Source organism: Trachurus trachurus (genome assembly GCF_905171665.1).
Source record: "Trachurus trachurus genome assembly, chromosome: 8".
Taxonomy (NCBI): domain Eukaryota; kingdom Metazoa; phylum Chordata; class Actinopteri; order Carangiformes; family Carangidae; genus Trachurus; species Trachurus trachurus.
In genome coordinates this window covers 8836198-8853483 of record NC_139905.1, presented here as the reverse complement: position 1 = coordinate 8853483, position 17286 = coordinate 8836198, and the positions used below count along the sequence as shown (strand labels likewise).

At 42.2% G+C, this 17286-nt stretch overlaps 1 protein-coding gene across 1 annotated transcript; it reads right to left on the bottom strand.

Moving 5' to 3' along the window:
• Nucleotides 1–243: 243 nt before the first annotated feature.
• On the bottom strand, nucleotides 244–16331 carry crlf3 (cytokine receptor-like factor 3). Its single transcript, XM_083976734.1, has 9 exons — nucleotides 16255–16331; nucleotides 11008–11135; nucleotides 5747–5954; nucleotides 5376–5463; nucleotides 4380–4557; nucleotides 3475–3703; nucleotides 2339–2477; nucleotides 2036–2148; nucleotides 244–786 (listed from the first exon to the last, which is right to left on the bottom strand). The coding sequence occupies exons 2-9, from the start codon at nucleotides 11122–11124 to the stop codon at nucleotides 521–523; spliced, it is 1338 nt and encodes a 445-aa protein (XP_083832860.1). The 5' UTR covers nucleotides 11125–11135; nucleotides 16255–16331; the 3' UTR covers nucleotides 244–520.
• Between the last annotated feature and the right edge of the window lie 955 nt (nucleotides 16332–17286).

The following is a 17286-nucleotide window of genomic DNA, read 5'->3' as shown; positions in this document are numbered from 1 at the left end:
GTCTCGGCGTAGCAGTGCATGTCAATATAACGGTTGCAAATGGATACCAACTGTCTTCGTAACAAAAAGACACACCATAAAACATCCAAATACCTCCATGCTGCTCGTATGTAATGTCCGTCTTGTATTGAAGCCCCGAAATGCGAAATTGTCCCGAAAAAATTAAATAAGTCTATATTTCAAGCTTGTTTTGTAGCGGAAGCTTCTCGAAGCTCCTCTTCCTGGTTCGTCCAAATTTTTTGGTGTGTCTTTTTGTTACGAAGACACTTGGTATCCATTTGCAACCGTTATATGGACATGCACTGCGACGCCGAGACCCCCTGTAACTCAGAGAAGCCACGGAGGACTCTGAAACTTCTCCCAGCCCTTAGTCGACATGAGGGTGAGTAGATAATGAGTGAAATCTCAATTTTGGGTGAACTATCCCTTTAAAAAAAAGAAAAAAGAAAGAGAAACGACTAGGAAAAAAAACAGATTACGCTGCAGAAGACGGAGCGAGAGTGAGGAGGAGCTCCTGGACTCAGAACACCAGCACTTTCCAGCCGGAGTGGACGAAGGAGCAGCCGAAGAAGAGGCAGTCCACGGCCTGGTCCACCAGCCAGTCGAACACCACCTCGCGGCTCCCCGAGCCGATCGTCACGCGCAGCTTGAAGTTGCCGCCCTCGCTCAGGTTGTTGTTGCTGACGGGGAACAGGTTGACCACCTCCATGTCGAAGGTCACGGCCGAGCCCATGATGATGCCCGGCAGCTGGTTGGTCATCTCTTTACCGTTCACAAACACAGCACCTGAGCGGAGAGGAGAGGAAACGTCACGTATTCAAATAATAAAAAATGGATAAGGTGTAAACCATGTACAGGTGAGTCTCAATAAACTAGAATATCAAGGAAAAGTACATTTCCTTTAAGTATTGAATGCATATAAATGGATATACTTTACAGAAGGCCAACATTTCCATATTGAAAATGCTTTTTTTTAAACTTGTCTTTCGTAATATTCAAATTTTTGAGATACTGAACATTAGGTCCTAATTAAATGTAAGCCATAATCATTACAAATAAAAGAAATTCAATAAATAAAGGCATGAAATGTTTCATTCTGTGTCTAATGGATCAATATAATGCATTAGTTTCCCTTTTTTAGATTGAATTACTGACATTAGGTGGGTTTACAAACGGCTTCAAATAGGTTTGGGAGACCAAACCGATTGAAAATACTTAGTATAAACACCTCAAACTGTCTCAATTACCCCGAACCGATTGAAATTCCAACTGGTTTGAAGGGGGTCATTTAGACCTTTTCTAAAAGCGCTCTGTCTGTCTGTCATGTAAACCTTGAAACGAGTTGATTTCTGGCTGCGTTCGTTCTGTGCATGCTCAGGACTTGACGTACTAATGCACGCATGCACGCTTGAGCATGCACGAGCCGCACCTGGCTGCCACTCAAGCGAAAATGTCGAGCAAGAAATCCACCGCCCCGAGATGGAGTTCAAGAGAAACCTATTTACTACTGGACAAACTAAAAGATCAACATATTGCATACGCACTCCCGACGCCAAAAGGCTCTGTCTTCTTCTCCCGCTGCTGGATTTTAAAACGTAAGCATATGTCGCACTGCTGTTTAATAAAGAGAAATATTATAACGGCAAAGACTGTGCTCAACAAACGATGTATTTCCATGTTTCTGTTTTGTTTTTGGCACAATCAATATTGTTATAACCATAGTAATGCAATCACTCGCAGCTGCAAACAGATTGATTTAAACCAAACCTATTTGAAACCGTTTAAAACTGTCCATGTAAACCCACCTACTGATAAACTCTTCCATGATGCACCTGTGTCTCCACAAGTTGTTAGTTAAAAGTTGTTAGTTTTAATTTTATCAGATAAACTTGATACTGTGTGTGTTTACAAATGGAGATAAGATCACAATGAGAGCAGCAGCAGCACACGTTAATAAAAGCAGGTGGATCAGATTTCCTTCTCCAGATACAGATGTGACGTGAACATCTGGCCTCTCTGTGTCGGCATTAGTTACCGTTGGTGGAGATGCAGACGGACTGGTCCCTCTGCAGCGACTCCGCCCCCCTCTCGCTGTCCACGCACACACCCAGACAGTCCCTCCGATCCATGGGACCGGCTGCAGAGATCCTGCAAACACACAACACCGGACGCACAACTACTGTGAATAGAAGTGGAGACGTCACACGCACCGATGTACAGGTTTGTTTCAGATATAGAAACCTGCGAGAATGAGGCCTAAATAAGTGTGTGTGTGTGTGTGTGTGTGTGTGTGTGTGTGTGTGTGTGTGTGTGTGTGTGTGTGTGTGTGTGTGCGTACTTGAAGGTCAGTGTCTGGCCACAGAAGTAGGTGGGTGCGTTGGAGTAGAGGATGGGGCAGCGCGACTGGGAGGAGTCGTTACGCAGGGCGATGTTTCTCCTGCTGCTCAGGATGTAGCCGTCGGTGCCCGGACACCACTCTGTCACAACCACAAACACACACACACACACACACGTTAACGATCATGGTTTAATGGGTGTTTGTCTTTGTATTTACAACAGAATATTTCTCTCATACGTCTCAAAACTTTGAAGTTTGAAGTCACAAATTTATGAGAAACAAACGTGGATGTTCTCTAAAAGTATAAAGTCTCAAATTTGCAAGATAAAAATCTAATTCATGGGGGGAGTTTTTCTTTAAATCAAGACAGAAAACACATCTCTACACTTTGCATGGTTGGAGGAGCACAGACACCACAATGATCTGGTGACTCTGGGTGAAAATAACAAGTATTTCCTTATTGCTGAATTCAGATGAGAGGCTGAAAGAGATACAAATCTTTTAATGCAAAACAACTCACATCTGTCCAGACTTGCAAAGTGGAGACATGTTTTCTTCCTTGATACAAAACTCCCACACATCGTAAATTTGCAAATTTAGTCTTGAGGATTTGGAAATTCAACCCCTAAAACTATTGTACATTCCCGTATGAGTCTGTTTAGCCTCCTTTGTGTTGTGTCTGAAACATTTAATAACAAGTGGTCATAATAAAGTAGTTATATTACAACAAAGTTAGTTTTTTATAGGTTCAAATCAACTGTGAGCATGTGAATGGAAGCTACAGCAGAGAACCTGGACAAATAAAACCACAATCAGTGAGTGTGATCAAAGTGTAAAGCAGCTGCTGATGCATTTCAGGTGAATGGCAACTTGTTCATTTCCAAAGATGTGTGTAGATTCAAAGTGATCACTTCCTGCTGCTTCAGCTCACTGAGACTTTCACTATGAGACTACGGCAGGAAACGCATCGATCTTGACACCAAACTTTGAGGTGTTGCCACATTTCACTACTGTTTTCCACTATTTCTATTATTTATTTTTGAGAAGTGGTCTTAGAGTTTTAATATTACAGGGGGAACTGGGGAGGGATCAATGTTTTAAACTCTGTATGGCTCATGTAGGAGCTGTTTACCCACCGTGCGGTGCGAGCGTGGTGTATCCTGTCTGAGGGATGCTCCACGGGCTCCACTCGGTGCGGCCCTCCCCGCGGGCGCACACCCTGAACAGGTAATCTGTGTGAGGGTCCATGTGGAGGACCAGAAACTCAGACTCCCGTCCTATGTAGGCGTCCTCGTACTGGCTCCCCCCGCTGCCGGACTTCCGGTACTGCAGCCTGTAATCTGCTGCCGCAAAGTCCTCGTCCACCTGACGCACACATGAACAACAACGTTACGTTAAGTCCTTCACATGTACTTAAATATTCAGCATGAACGTTAAAGGGATAGTTCAACATTTTGGCAAACTGGCCCATTGCCATAATCCCTATAATTTTAGGAGTAGGTTCGTTGCCTTTATTGTCGGTGCAAGCTATTTTTAGAACGGCGGAGCAGAGCCGTGAGCTGCACGGAGGCTAATGGGATTTCTTGGTTTCCCTCATCAAACTCATCGAATACACAATCCAACAACTCCAAAACGCTCTGGTGGACAAGTTGTGACCTGCACATTCACCACGCTATGAAATAATAACGGGACGTTACGAGACAGAATTGTTTAAATTCATGCAAAAGCGCTGATGTGCATTCCCGTTGGGGAGCATGGTGAATGTGCAGGTCACAACTTGTCCACCAGAGCGTTGTGGAGTTGTTGGATTGTGTATTTGATGAGTTTGATGAGGGAAACCAAGAAATCCCATGAGCCTCCGTAGCGTAGCTCTGAGCGGCTCACGGCTCTGCTCCGCCGTTCTAAAATAGCTTGCACCAACAATTAAAGGTAATGAACCTACTCCTAAAACTATAGAGATTATGGCAATGGGCCAATTTGCCAAAATGTTGAACTATCCCTTCAACATCTTTTATATTAGTCCCCCCGTGCCCTTGCTGACCTTACACCAGCGGACCAGGATACCACCCGGTCTCTCCTGCAGCTCCTCGATCTGGACGGGCGGGTGGGAGGAGACGGAGCCGTGGCGGGACACCCGGTCCCTCAGGACCCCCAGCAGGGAGTCGTCCAGCTGGGCCGAGACACACGGCACGTCCACCAACGCTGGTACCTCTGGTAGACTGGACAACACACACAGAGCCCGTTAGAACAAACTAATGTAGCTACCTGCAAACTGATGATATAAAGAAACTGGTGCTACTGTGTAAGGTGAGCAGTGTTGGCCACGTTACTTTTAAAAGTTGTTGTGAGTTAGTAACTGAGTTAATTCATTATAAAAGTAACTAATTACCAGGAAAAGTTACTGAAAATGCAAATCAAATATGTCAAATTACTTGGACTCCCCCCTCAACCCCCTAACCAACGAGTTGGTTGGTTCCAGATAAACAGCTTTTTTCAGAATAGTTGATGGACTGAAAAAATTTATACCAAACACTTAAATACATTAAAAACACTTTTTTTCCCTCTCTCTCTCTTTTTCTTTTATTCTTTTTTTCTTAAAATTTTTGTTTTATAATTCATATTTTTATAATTAATGTTTTTTCCATTTCCAATTCTTACAGTTAAATGTTTTGTTTTTATGTAAAGCACATTGAGTTCCCCTTTGGTATGAAATGTGCTATATAAATAAAGCTGCCTTGCCTTAAATGGGTGTATTATTTTTTGACGAGACGTCTTGAGTCAAGCAACGGCGCATTTTATTGTCAGTAACGGTAACGCTGTTATAACGGGGAAACAGCAACTTTTTTGATTACTCGTTACTGAAAAAAAGCAGCGCTGTTTGTCTTTTTTTATTGTGTTTTTTTATTATGATATGGATCCCCTTGGGTCTGAAATAAAAAATGAATTGAATTGAATCACGCTGTTTTATTTATAACGCCGTTATTCCCCTCACTGAAGATGAGGTCATAAACAGTGTCTGAATGTCCGTGTGTCCTACCTGTCCAGTTGGATGTGCATGGCCTTCTTGGTGAAACTGCCCAGTTTGTCCTCCTTCTCCCCGAGACCGCAGCGCAGAGCAGCTTCCCCTGGAGACACAGAGAGACACACAGAGAGGCTATATTTACCACACTCTCCTTTTTATCTGATTGGAACTGATCCCAACTATGCAGATTTTTTTTTTCTATAAATCTATTTTCTACTCTTGTTTTGTCTGTCTGACTCAGGATCCTGAAACTGTCTGTATTTCAGTTACGTAAGTATGAAACTGTCACTGTGTATGAAACAGCATTAAAGATGAGAGCAACATGCACATCTTTCAAAAACTAGACGTAACTTCTGCAGATGTTGCAGATGTTTCAGCGGACCCACCCTCTCTCAGCAGCTCGTCGGCCTGGCCCACCCCGTGCTCGATGAGGCTCTGACAGTCATCCAGAGGTTTGACGCTGTCGGCCTCGATGGCGTCCACCTCGGCCAGCAGTGAGGTCAGTCGCTCCGTCAGCAGCCGAGTAGCCGCCGCCTGCAGCTCCGTGAAGTGCCTCCGCAGGGCCTCACGGGCCTGACCGGAGCTGCCCCGCACCTGCAGCGCAGAGGAGAGAGGAGGGGGGGCAGAACAGGTGAGGTGACCTGATTGTATGATGTTATTGCAGTTAAATCTTGCAAAAGCATCACTGAGAGTGTTTGTCGATGCAATTTAAAACTAGACAACTTGATTATAATCTGCTCATTACATTCTTAATCAATCAATTCATTGTGTAGTTTATTAAAAGTCAGGAACTGAAAAATAATAACCTTCAAAAATTCCCAGAATCTTAATATTTCTGTGACCAACAGTCCAATACTCAGAAATAATGAACTTACAATGATTTGATACAGAGAAAAGCAGCAACATTCAAAGACGTTTTGCTTTGAATCACTGATTCTTGTGTGTTGATTGTGGTTCCTGGTTTAAAGCCCCTGTACATTTAGTGTTGATTTTGGCAGCCCATGTGGACGAAAGCGGTGGTGTTTTGCCGGAATGAAGACTGCATTTACCACTGTCATGAAGACATTGTCTGGCCGGCGCGTGTAGATTTGTTTTGGAAAGACGAAAGAAGAAGACAGGACTTGCTTCTTTTTTTTTTTGCAGCGTAATGTATCTATTCGTATCGTTACGTCAGTGGTCCGACCCGACCATGCCTTCCAGAGGTATACTGTAGAATTAGACTACTTAGAAATAGCGTATCTTCACACTGATGGGCTCATTTGCTGTTGTAGGTAACAGAGACACATCAGCAGAAACCAGAGACTTTTGCATATCCAGTTAAAAGCTCCGTACAGAGGCTTTAAGTATAAAAAGTCAAACAAAGTGACACGTGACTGACTAAATAAATCACTCTGAAGTTGTCAGGAGAGAGACCTGGCTGGCATCCCATGACTTAATATCAAACACAAACACCGGATGCTCAAACAAACAGTCACTTAAAGAGGTGAAATAATGAACTTCCATTGATTAGATGCAGAGAAAAGCAGCAACATTCACAGTTTTTGCCAAGGAAATAAGTTAATGATTGATCAATTGAATCAATCATCAGAGCAGACTAACTAATAACTAATCTAACTAATAACTGATGTGTGTGTGGCAGCTCCAGGTCACATCTTAGGCACCGACAGGTCAATATTGTGGTAATCATCATTCCTTTAGCTTTGAGTCAGAGTCTCTCTTCAGACGAACTGGCGGCCACGACAGTCACAGGATTTACAAACATGTGATGGATGTTCAGCTATTTTAATGTTTGTGATCATCAATCAACCATTTGAAGTGGTGTTTCTGGCCACCTGGTGCCTGTATGTGTTTCTGGTCTGTACATCTTTAAATTACATAGTGGTGGTGAGCTGTAATCTTTAAGAACGGCTCAAGCTTTTCTGAAAAACAGCTGGAAGAGCAGCAGCAGGAGGAGGAAGTGGAGGGAAGACTGGGGACTATTTATCAACCTTAGGACACGCAGACAAGACTACAAATACTACGATACTACCACTAAGGTCATTCATGGTTTGCTTGCTTGTCAACATCCTCAAAATGAGAAGAACCACGACTTCACAACATCAAACAACACAGAAAAATAAACAGTGTGTGCAACCAAAGATGAGGAATACACGGCGGATGAATAAGCATCCAGTTTAGTTGTGTGGAGCATGTCTGCAGTGTGTAAACAGTCGAGTCCACATGGATTTTTTAGATTTCAGGATGTTTGCACCGCCGTGGATTTGCAGATGCAGATGCAGAGCTGTGACTGGAGGGACGGGGCAGTGGCAGCGGCAGCCTCACCGACAACAAGCTTCTCAGGAAGCTCGCTGGTTTGTCACCAGAGAGAGAGAGAGAGAAGCTGTGTTTCAGTTCCTCTTTCCAAAGCACTTTTAAACACAAACACACACATAGACACATATGGACACACACTGAGGATTTCACAATGAATACATATATAGAGAGAGAGAGGGCTGCAGAGAGACGGCAGGAAACGGAAGGCTGATTGACAACTGCTGCACTGATAAAACAGACACAACATGACGACCAGAATGGAAAACACACGCCAGGTTTTTTTTTTTTTGGGCCAAAATACACAGTGAACTTACACTGTCTGCAACACACACACACACACACGTGCACACAGGACATTTTTCCACTGCCGTCAATGCATGCAGCACCACTTCCTGGCGACTATCAGCACCACACACACACACAGGCGACCAACCATCAATATTTTGGGGTTGGTTAGTAAAAATAAAAGTCCAACTCAGAATAGAACCAGAAATCATCAGATAATTTGTCAAAACACGGGAGGAGACGATCTGACGCAGCTTTTACAAAGATGTTGCACTGATAGTATTGTCTCGCTTTTCAAACACACACACACTCTGGTATCTGCTTTCTTATTCTCATTGTGTGTGCTACTCTGTGTGTTTATCTGCGGTGTGTGTAACGCTTCCTGGATTCCTATAATCTGGTGGTGAGCCATCGCTGCTGTGGGAAAGAGGGGGGTTATGGGAAAGGGACCTCACCTCATCATATTATGAGCAGCTAGGATTGGGAGGTGAGTGTCTAACACACACACACATACAAACTTATTGTGTGTGAGACTTGAGTCCTTTTCACTGTATTTCATATTTTATTTTTCCATACAAAAGTGAATATGGCAGGAAATTGGGAAAACTGGATGATTTTCAGCTGTTTATCCACACACCCAGCTGCTATGAAGAAGCATTTGCAGCCATGTTTGTGTCCACCTGATGAATCCAACGTCTCATATTCCCTCACTTGAACTGTTTTTTGTTTTTCTTTTGGGTCTCCGCCTACTCCTGAGGGAAACATCTGGCTTCACAGCTGCTAAATGTTGGACCACTTCACCAGCAGCAGCAGCTGGTCTCTGGCGGAGCAGGTAGTGTGTGGAGTAAGTTTTTATCTGCCAGATGCATCCTTAAATGTCACTTTGAGACCAAATAGAGTGAGTTAGAGACCTGGCAGGAGTTTTTATGTAAGTTTAATATGTTTCCTCATCTTTAAGGCCCAATCCCATTTCTCTTTTTTACCCCTACCCCTTCCCCTACCCCTTGCCCCTCGCCCCTCGAAACGGAGCTACAAGGGGTAGGGGTAGAAAGTCAACCCCTCCGAATTGGGACACCCCTTAATTCTCTGAAATAATGTGTGGTATTGGTGTTAATGCTTGGTATGGTATCAAAGCTAATGTGATTATAACTATAGAAAGGGGCAGGTACTGTAGCATAAGTTTTTCTTCTTCCTGCCTCTTTCCATATATGGTGTTATGTAGATAAAGAAAAACAAACAAACAAAAAGTTAACATATGATGTAATTTATGCATGTACTCCATGGATGGAATAAATATGAAATTGAAGGGATAGTTCAACATTTTGGCCCATTGCCATAATCCCTATATTCATAGCAGTAGGTTCGTTACCTTTAATTGTCGGTGCAAGCTATTTTTAGAACGGCGGAGCAGAGCCGTGAGCTGCTCAGAGCTATGCTACGGAGGCTAATGGGATTTCTTGGTTTCCCTCATCAAACTAATCAAATACACAATCCAACAACTCCAAAACGCTCTGGTGAACAAGTTGTGACCTGCACATTCACCACGCTATGAGATAATAACAGAACGTTACGAGATAGAGTTGTTTTAGAGGAAAATTCATGCAAAACAGCTGATGCGCATTCCTGTTGAGGGCAGTTTTTCAGCAAGCAGTCTCTGCATTTACCTCTAAAACAACTCTGTCTCGTAACATTCCATTATTATCTCATAGCGTGGTGAATGTGCAGGTCACAACTTGTTCACCAGAGCATTTTGGAGTTGTTGGATTGTGTATTTGATGAGTTCGATGAGGGAAACCAAGAAATCCCATTAGCCTGTTTTTGTGTCTGGTATACGTGTTGAAATACAACTGAACTACACTGATTTCTGGTGGACGCAGTGATGATGATGATACTCTGGGGAATCACTGCACCTGAAAACCTTTTTCTATCTGGATGATTCAAACAAACAAACAAACAGGTCATGTTTGATCATTTGTGTTCATGAGTCAGGATTTCGTGAGCTGTTTATAGTCTTTATGCTGAACTAAGTCGCTGGGCGTAGATTCACATGACTCAGTGGTGAATGTGTCTCGGAGGGAGAGAGAGAGAGAGAGGATGACTTCTTTCTCTTTTCCCTTCAGAAGGAGGAGGAGGAGGAGGAGGAGGAGGAGGAGGAGGAGGAGGAGGAGAAGGAGGAGGAGGAGGAGGACGTCTGCTTCTCACATTCTCCTTTTTTCCCACTGTGTCATCCTGCTGGACCGACTTCAAGACTTGTCGCTGGCAGATTTATTTAAACAAAGTGACTAATAAGGCCTCAGTAATTTTGGATGCCGACCAAAAAAACACGCCTGCTGCTCCACGTATCAAAAACAAACACTCAAAAACTTGGCATCCAGAATCTGGAACGATTCGTATTCTTGTTTGTTTTTTCTTTTTATCAACCACTTAATTAGTGTGAAATGTAATTTAGACGAATAAACAAACTGTGTCTGATTTTGAGATATGTTTAACATTCGATTCGACCCACCCAGAATGATGGCCATCAAACCTGACACATCATTTCACATGTTAAATTCATGGCATTTAAATCAATCAAAACGAGCGGGAGCCTCGTGTTTCTCCTTCGTCTCGTCTCTAAGACTTTTTCCCCGTCCATAGCAACAGGAAATGGCCGCATTGTTTACTGTGAGCAGCTGGATGGGTAAATCTAGACAGCGGGAGGAAGGAAGAGATAGCAGCGAGAGAGAGGGAGAATATAGTCTCCTGGGAGTCAGTTGACACAGTTCATATCGCCCTGGCTGTGCTTGTGATTATTTGAGAGAGAAAACGTGTATTTGAAACAGACAAAGATGGCCGCTAAGGGGTGGAATAATCATCTTATCTCGAAGTGGAGAGGAAAACACTGGCTGCAGAAATATGAGCATAAAGAGAAGCAGAAACATGACTCCAGAGTTTAACAACCAAACAGTGGAGCTGAGCTGTGTGATCTGGTTTTCAGTCTGTTTTTTTAATCCGTAGGTAAGCGGCTGCAGGGCGTGAACAACAGACTGAGGTGGTGGTGGTACTGTACCTGTTTGCGGCCCTGGTTGAGGCCATGCAGGCGCTGCTGGAGTTCACTGCGGTAGTTCTGGGCCGCCTCGATGCTTTCTTTGGCCTCCTGCAGCAGCACGTCCACCTCCACAGACATCCTCCCACCTCCTGAAACAAACACAAACACACACGCATACACACGAGAGGAGTATTTACAAAACACAGCCAAGATGCAGGGTGACCTGAAACCAGAGTAAAGTGTTGTCCTTCCAAAGAAAACACACAGATTCACACCATTTGAATATATTTTTTACACATTCTAGCCACAAGAAGGCAAACCGATACAAACAGAGAATACAAAAACAAAGAAAAATCTAAAAAAATTTGGGAGATCTGCCTCCCAGAGGAGAAAATCTGTCGTGTCTTAATCTAATTTATGTATTTCATTTAACTCTGAGCTGCAAAGAGCTGTGTCAGGTGTCGCTCACTATCTCCCGTTCATGCAAACGCCGGCATGCAACAGGACTGATAAAGCTGGTACAACAGCGTCTGTGCTTCCCCACGACATCGACATCATCTGAGCAGGAGTTTCCAGCAGCTGCAATAACATCAGCAACAGTGAACAAAGCGCAGGTCGCTGCCATCGTGTAGATAAGGACGAGTTTTATCTCTTTATAATAAAACCAGCAACACCGGAGTCCACCGTGGGAGTTATTCTGTTCTTTTGATGAAGGGAAAATGGGCCAAACTTAGTTTTACATGAACTAAAGTATGTTCAACATGTTTAGTTTGAGCTATGCACAACTTCCAGTGAAGCACATTGGAAGTACATTGGATTTTCTCTGGCTCTCTGGAGTGAAAAAACAGCTATAAATGACATCATTATTTGGTGTTTACTCAATTTGTCCTTTAACTTCCCATTTCACTCTAATTTTATTGCGTACATCGATCACATTAGTGGTTAAAATTCAAATGGTTTCTATAATGGAAAAGAAAATATCACCGTATTTCATCAGTTCTAACATACGCAGACATTTGCATCGCTAATGTGTGAATCCAAACGTTTAATAACCTGCATCCTCCACTTGTTAAATGACAAGATGCAACGTTTCATGCCGGGCATTTTCACTGAGAGCTGTGTGGCAACAAGAAAACCACTTCCTACAACTACCAGCGACAAACTAGTCAGACAGTTAACTGCACTACTTTTTATGGCCGACTTGGTTTCGGTACCCAGCACGCACTGTGGGAGTACAGTTAGTGACCTTTAAATAAAATTTGGATAAGGAGTGCTCAGTGCGGCCAATCTGTGACACATTCAACACAAACCTTCCTTGCAAAAATACAGCGCAGAAATAGCTTACGGTGCATTGCTGCTGACTAATAAACAGTCAGTTTAATAGGCTCCTTCCTGTGACCTTACCATGTGTTATCAAAGATCACTAGAATAACTGCTTCTGGTTATTTTGGCTGCCTGTTAATGTTAACAGCTCTGTGTATGTGGGAAAACTGATAGCACAGAACAAAGGAACATCAACATGTTACTGTTAACTCATCTGGTTTTAAAACAACAGGTCCCTCGACTTTAAAGTCAGTATTAACGTCACGGCACGCTGAAACAAAAAGTGCTGCGAGTCGACATCATACTGGAACAGCTCCTGCAAGCAAACTTTCATTAAAGATTAAGAATAGCGTGGAAATATATTATTAAGGATCATACTCAGAGCAGCATGGAAAGAAACCCCTGTGCACACAGAACGAAACCGAGTAAATTTCCTTTTGCACTACCCTAAATGTCTTCCTGTCGCAGGCAGAAGTACATTTTAGGGAAAGAATCGAGAGGCCATAAAACTCTATACAGACAAGTCTCATTATGAACTAATCGATTTATCCTATTGCTGTTTTTAATTTTTCATCTCGAGGTTTATTTTAAGCGAATCTTACTAAGGATGTTCACTGTAGCAGCTCTTTACACTACTTGATTATGTGATAAATATAATTCATATTACAAAAATATGTGATATGACCACATATGAGTGTTATGACAAACTCTATGATGCTTTAAAGCGTCCGACATTAAAATAATTCACCTTTCAAAAGGTGAAGTCACATCAAATTGGTGACAACATCTGCAACAACACATCAGTCAATAATATAATGTTGGACTAAACTGTAGCTATATCACACAGCAGGTGTGTAATTCACTGCTGAGCTCCATCATCAGAGTTGAAAGCAGTGACACAACGTGGCCTCCCGCTGTGGTCGGCCTCGCTTCCTTTACAGCATCTAAAGAGGAAGTCTCTCTGACAGGCCTCGTGCTTCTGCCATATCATACAGTATGAACAGGTATCACTGTGCAGATCAGGTTGGCATCTTATGTTACACTACTGCAAATGTAATATAATAGTAGGGCTGGATTCATATCGATCTTCATTTGATATCGATTCAGAAAAGCCTTAGATCGATCTTTTAATGCGGGAGTGGGTCATGTGAAATAAATGTGCATTAATTTAACTGCTTTTTTGGTCAATTTAATGTAAAAATGATTATTTTTAATAATACACCAGGTTAGACAGTTCCATGTTTGTACAATTTGCAACATTAGTTTTGTGAAAATCACTTTCATAACCAAGCAAATTGGTGTTAAAACTGAAATATCTCTAAATAAATCAATATCAAGTCAAATCCCGGGACCTTGTGAATCGGAATCAAATCAATTGAGTACATCAGTAGCGATAAAGTCTATCCAGATTAATGCAACACTCAGGTTCACAATCTTATAACCAAATTGCTGTCTGTCGTTTTTTTGTCTGTGAAGTTAAAATTCATTGATTGTCAAAATAGTTGATTGGATTCATCGCTTTGTGTCAGACATTGAGATAGTTTTGTTAACTCAGCACAAAGACTGGAGCTGCTCACCTATAGCCAATCGATCCCTTTAATGAAGCTGAACTATTGCAGTTTCCCTGCTTCCAATCTAGTCCTTGTCATACATCGAACTGAAAGCTGATTGATTATTTGATTGAAGGTTAACTCCTTTCCTATCATCTCCTAAATGAATTGTCACAGAGAGAACGAGTAAACAGATTTTCCTGTTGCAGCCACACTGCACCAAACAAAAGCCCAACACATGCAATTAAACACACATGAATGGAAATGTGGAGCTGAACAATTATGCAGGCATGCACTCACTCACACACACTGACATAAACAACTCCCACCACTAACATTGGTCATGCGTCCTCTCACACACTCCTTTCTTTCTTTCTGCTTACAAAAATGCCCCAGAACGGCAGCCATTAGTGCAGCTATGACAGCTATTCCCACATCAGAGGTTTAGTTTTTCTTTTTCGGCCTCCAAAACCGGTCCTGGCGCTCCCCTCCGTCTCTTTAATCCTGTAGTTTATAATCCCTCTTTCTCTCCCAAAAACCTCCTAAAGACTAAAGTGGACGCCGGGCGCCTAGCCAAGCAAACGTCAATCCAGTTTTTACTACAACACAGAAAATCTCTTGTCTTTGTGTAGCCTATGATATGGGTGCAGCTGCAAATAAACTAATATAAAATCTCCCTCTCTCTGCCTTTTATTTCTTTTTCGGCTTTTTGATATAAACATGCAGCCGGCGCGCACAATAACCAGCAGTGTGCTTTTCAGAGTATTTAGGTCAACCTGCAGGGGAAGATGTCCCACTGTCCCGCTTTCACAGGTTGACCAGACTGTTTACGATGCTTCCTAAAACTGTGGTGAGACAGCCACAGCCTGAGGGAAATCTTACTATTGTGTTGTACGACGTGTGGTAAGAAATGTTGTGTCTTGCATATTTCAGTCACAATCCAGCACTAGATGACATTACAAAGAGTTTGTTTTCTTGTACTACCATCTGTGTCTGCTTGTTTATTCTGTTTTATCTGCAGTTTTCTCCTTAATTCCCTACAAGCAACAAGCACGACTTAGCAGTTTATGAAATGCTGTTTTCATCTCCCTAACCTTACACAACTCCTGAAAATCTCAATCTTGATTAATTGTTTTGTCTATAACATATCATGAAGCCAACGGTGATGTCTTAAGATGTCATGCTTGGTTTTATTACCACTTCACAACCCAGAGATATCCAGTTTTTCAATCACATATGACACAGAATAGCATAAATTATCACATTTGAAGAGCTGTAACCGGGGAAATGTGTGATTTTTGTGTTTGTTTTTTGTTTGTTTTTACTGACAAAATAGTTATCATTGCAGCTTTAAATAAAAACACAGATTGCACATTGTTTTGATGCCATGGGTTATTTGCATACCAACCGGTTTTATGACCCAATTCCTAAAGCCTCATATATCAACAGACTGTCTGTATGTCATGCATACAGCTGCAGCTCCTTCAGGCACGCTGCACATGCTCTGACAAACAGGAAAGTTATGCAAGGCAGTCAAGAGCAAACCGACATCATTATTATTATTAGAGCAGACTTCTGACAAAACGAGACAACAGGAGGCAATCCGACATGTCCAAACTCGCTCACAACAACTTCCGTGTTTGTAGTTATGCAGAGCAAGTTAACCCCTCCGCCCACCAGCATTGATTGGGGGATGCCCTCTAATGCAAATAGCTTTAAAAATGCATTATTACATAATTAACAAGTCATAATTTACCATATTTCCGTGCTGTGGAACTTTGGAGAAGCTCTAGTCCTGATAATTTCAATTTATCTCATGTGTGGTGGCAACTTCTCCCAAACTACATTGAGAAATCTGATATTTTTTAAGTCGACGTCACTGTCAGGAAACCCAATATACATTATAATCATATAAATGGCAGTTTTTACAAATAACCAATGTATATTAAGAAATTCGGCGAAGAAACTTTTCCACGAAAGGACAAACTTTTATCCACAACATGTCACAACTGGCTGCTGCCATGTTCAGGGCGCACCGTCTTTTTTGGTGGAAGAGAGAGGAGGATGATTACAATAACAGACGAAGAACTATAGTGGGGAAAAAGTTGCCAGGGAAACCTCAAAATGAGATTTAAAGAGTGGATTTGTGGTGGTTAAGAGCTGGTAACGTTATAAAAGGCTACGTGTTACAAGAAACAACGACATTAGCATCAACTTCACGCAGCTTGTCGCTAACGTTACAAGACACATCTTGGGGACTGTAAACTAGCTTGTGGCCAAAAAGACAATGAAACTCGTCTTGGAAGAAGAAGGAAACCACGCGACAGAAAACAGGGGGGGGGGGGGGAATGAAAGAAAAACGTCTTCCTATGTGGAGGAAAGTTGACAAACGTACCTGTTTTAGTGCTTTCTGGTGGCCATTTCGTCCTGAAAGTCGTGAATCAGCTCGAAGCCGCCGCCACACCACCGCCGCAACCGCCGCCGTTAGATATGATGAAGTTTTTGCTGCTCTGAAGTCCAAAAATGACACTTCCGAGGCTTTAAGGACGACAGCCAATCACAGGCGAGATCGTTTCGACGGACAGGTAAACCAGCCAATCAGATCGCGCTACGCTCCCTTCTCCCCTCCCCCTGTCTATCAACCGCCCCAACCGAAGTGGAACTGATGAAATGAATTGATTTATGTCCAAATCCAATCACAACTGCCCCAGAAGACCCTGCAAGCCTGTTTAAGTTTTGTTGTTGTAAAGTGTTGTTTCATGAAATTATTTTTGCCTTATTTGTTTTTATGTGTCCCAAAAATTACTGTTTATCTGCAGGTTTTTAAGTATTGAAAAGCACTAAATTCAGTTTATAGAAGGCCTTAGGTACTGTAGGCAAACCTGTGTTTTTTTCTTCTTCTAAATTTATTAATCTTCTATTGCATGTAGAAACTAACCTTATTAACCATTTGCTTAGGTTGTTGTTGGGAGATGACAGCTTGAAGGCCTAGCCTTATCTTATCTCATAAACTTCCCATTATCCAAACCAAGATATTTTAAGGAACGCTTAAAAATATACAGCACTGACTAACATTTCTTATCAAAAACCCATTTCCACTTACCATAATTGTCTCAGTCAGGTGAAAGTGCGCTTCGCTTTGGGGTGCACGCAGCTTCAAGTGAAAATACTGTGAACAGAATATTAAGAAGTTGGACTGTCATTATCCAAACAGACTCATATGTAGAAATATGTGGGGGGAAAGGTGAAAATTATAATTGTAACTACGGAATCACATACTGTGTGGAAACTTTGAGGGTTTTCTGCTTTCTGTATTCACTTGATCTTTGAATGTCTTTGTGTACCCTCACCACATCTGCTCAGATTTTAATCACTCTATTTTTTTTTTTATCACTAAGTAGATCTTTGCCACAAGTACAACTGTCTC

Coding starts and splice junctions, on each gene's coding strand:
- crlf3 (XM_083976734.1), bottom strand. CDS start 11,124: ATGTCTGTGGAGGTGGACGTGCTGCTGCAGGAGGCCAAAGAAAGCATC. Junction 5,955..11,007: donor TCAACCAGGGCCGCAAACAG/GTACAGTACCAC, acceptor TCTGCGCTGCAG/GTGCGGGGCAGCTCCGGTCA. Junction 4,558..5,375: donor ATGCACATCCAACTGGACAG/GTAGGACACACG, acceptor TGTGTTGTCCAG/TCTACCAGAGGTACCAGCGT.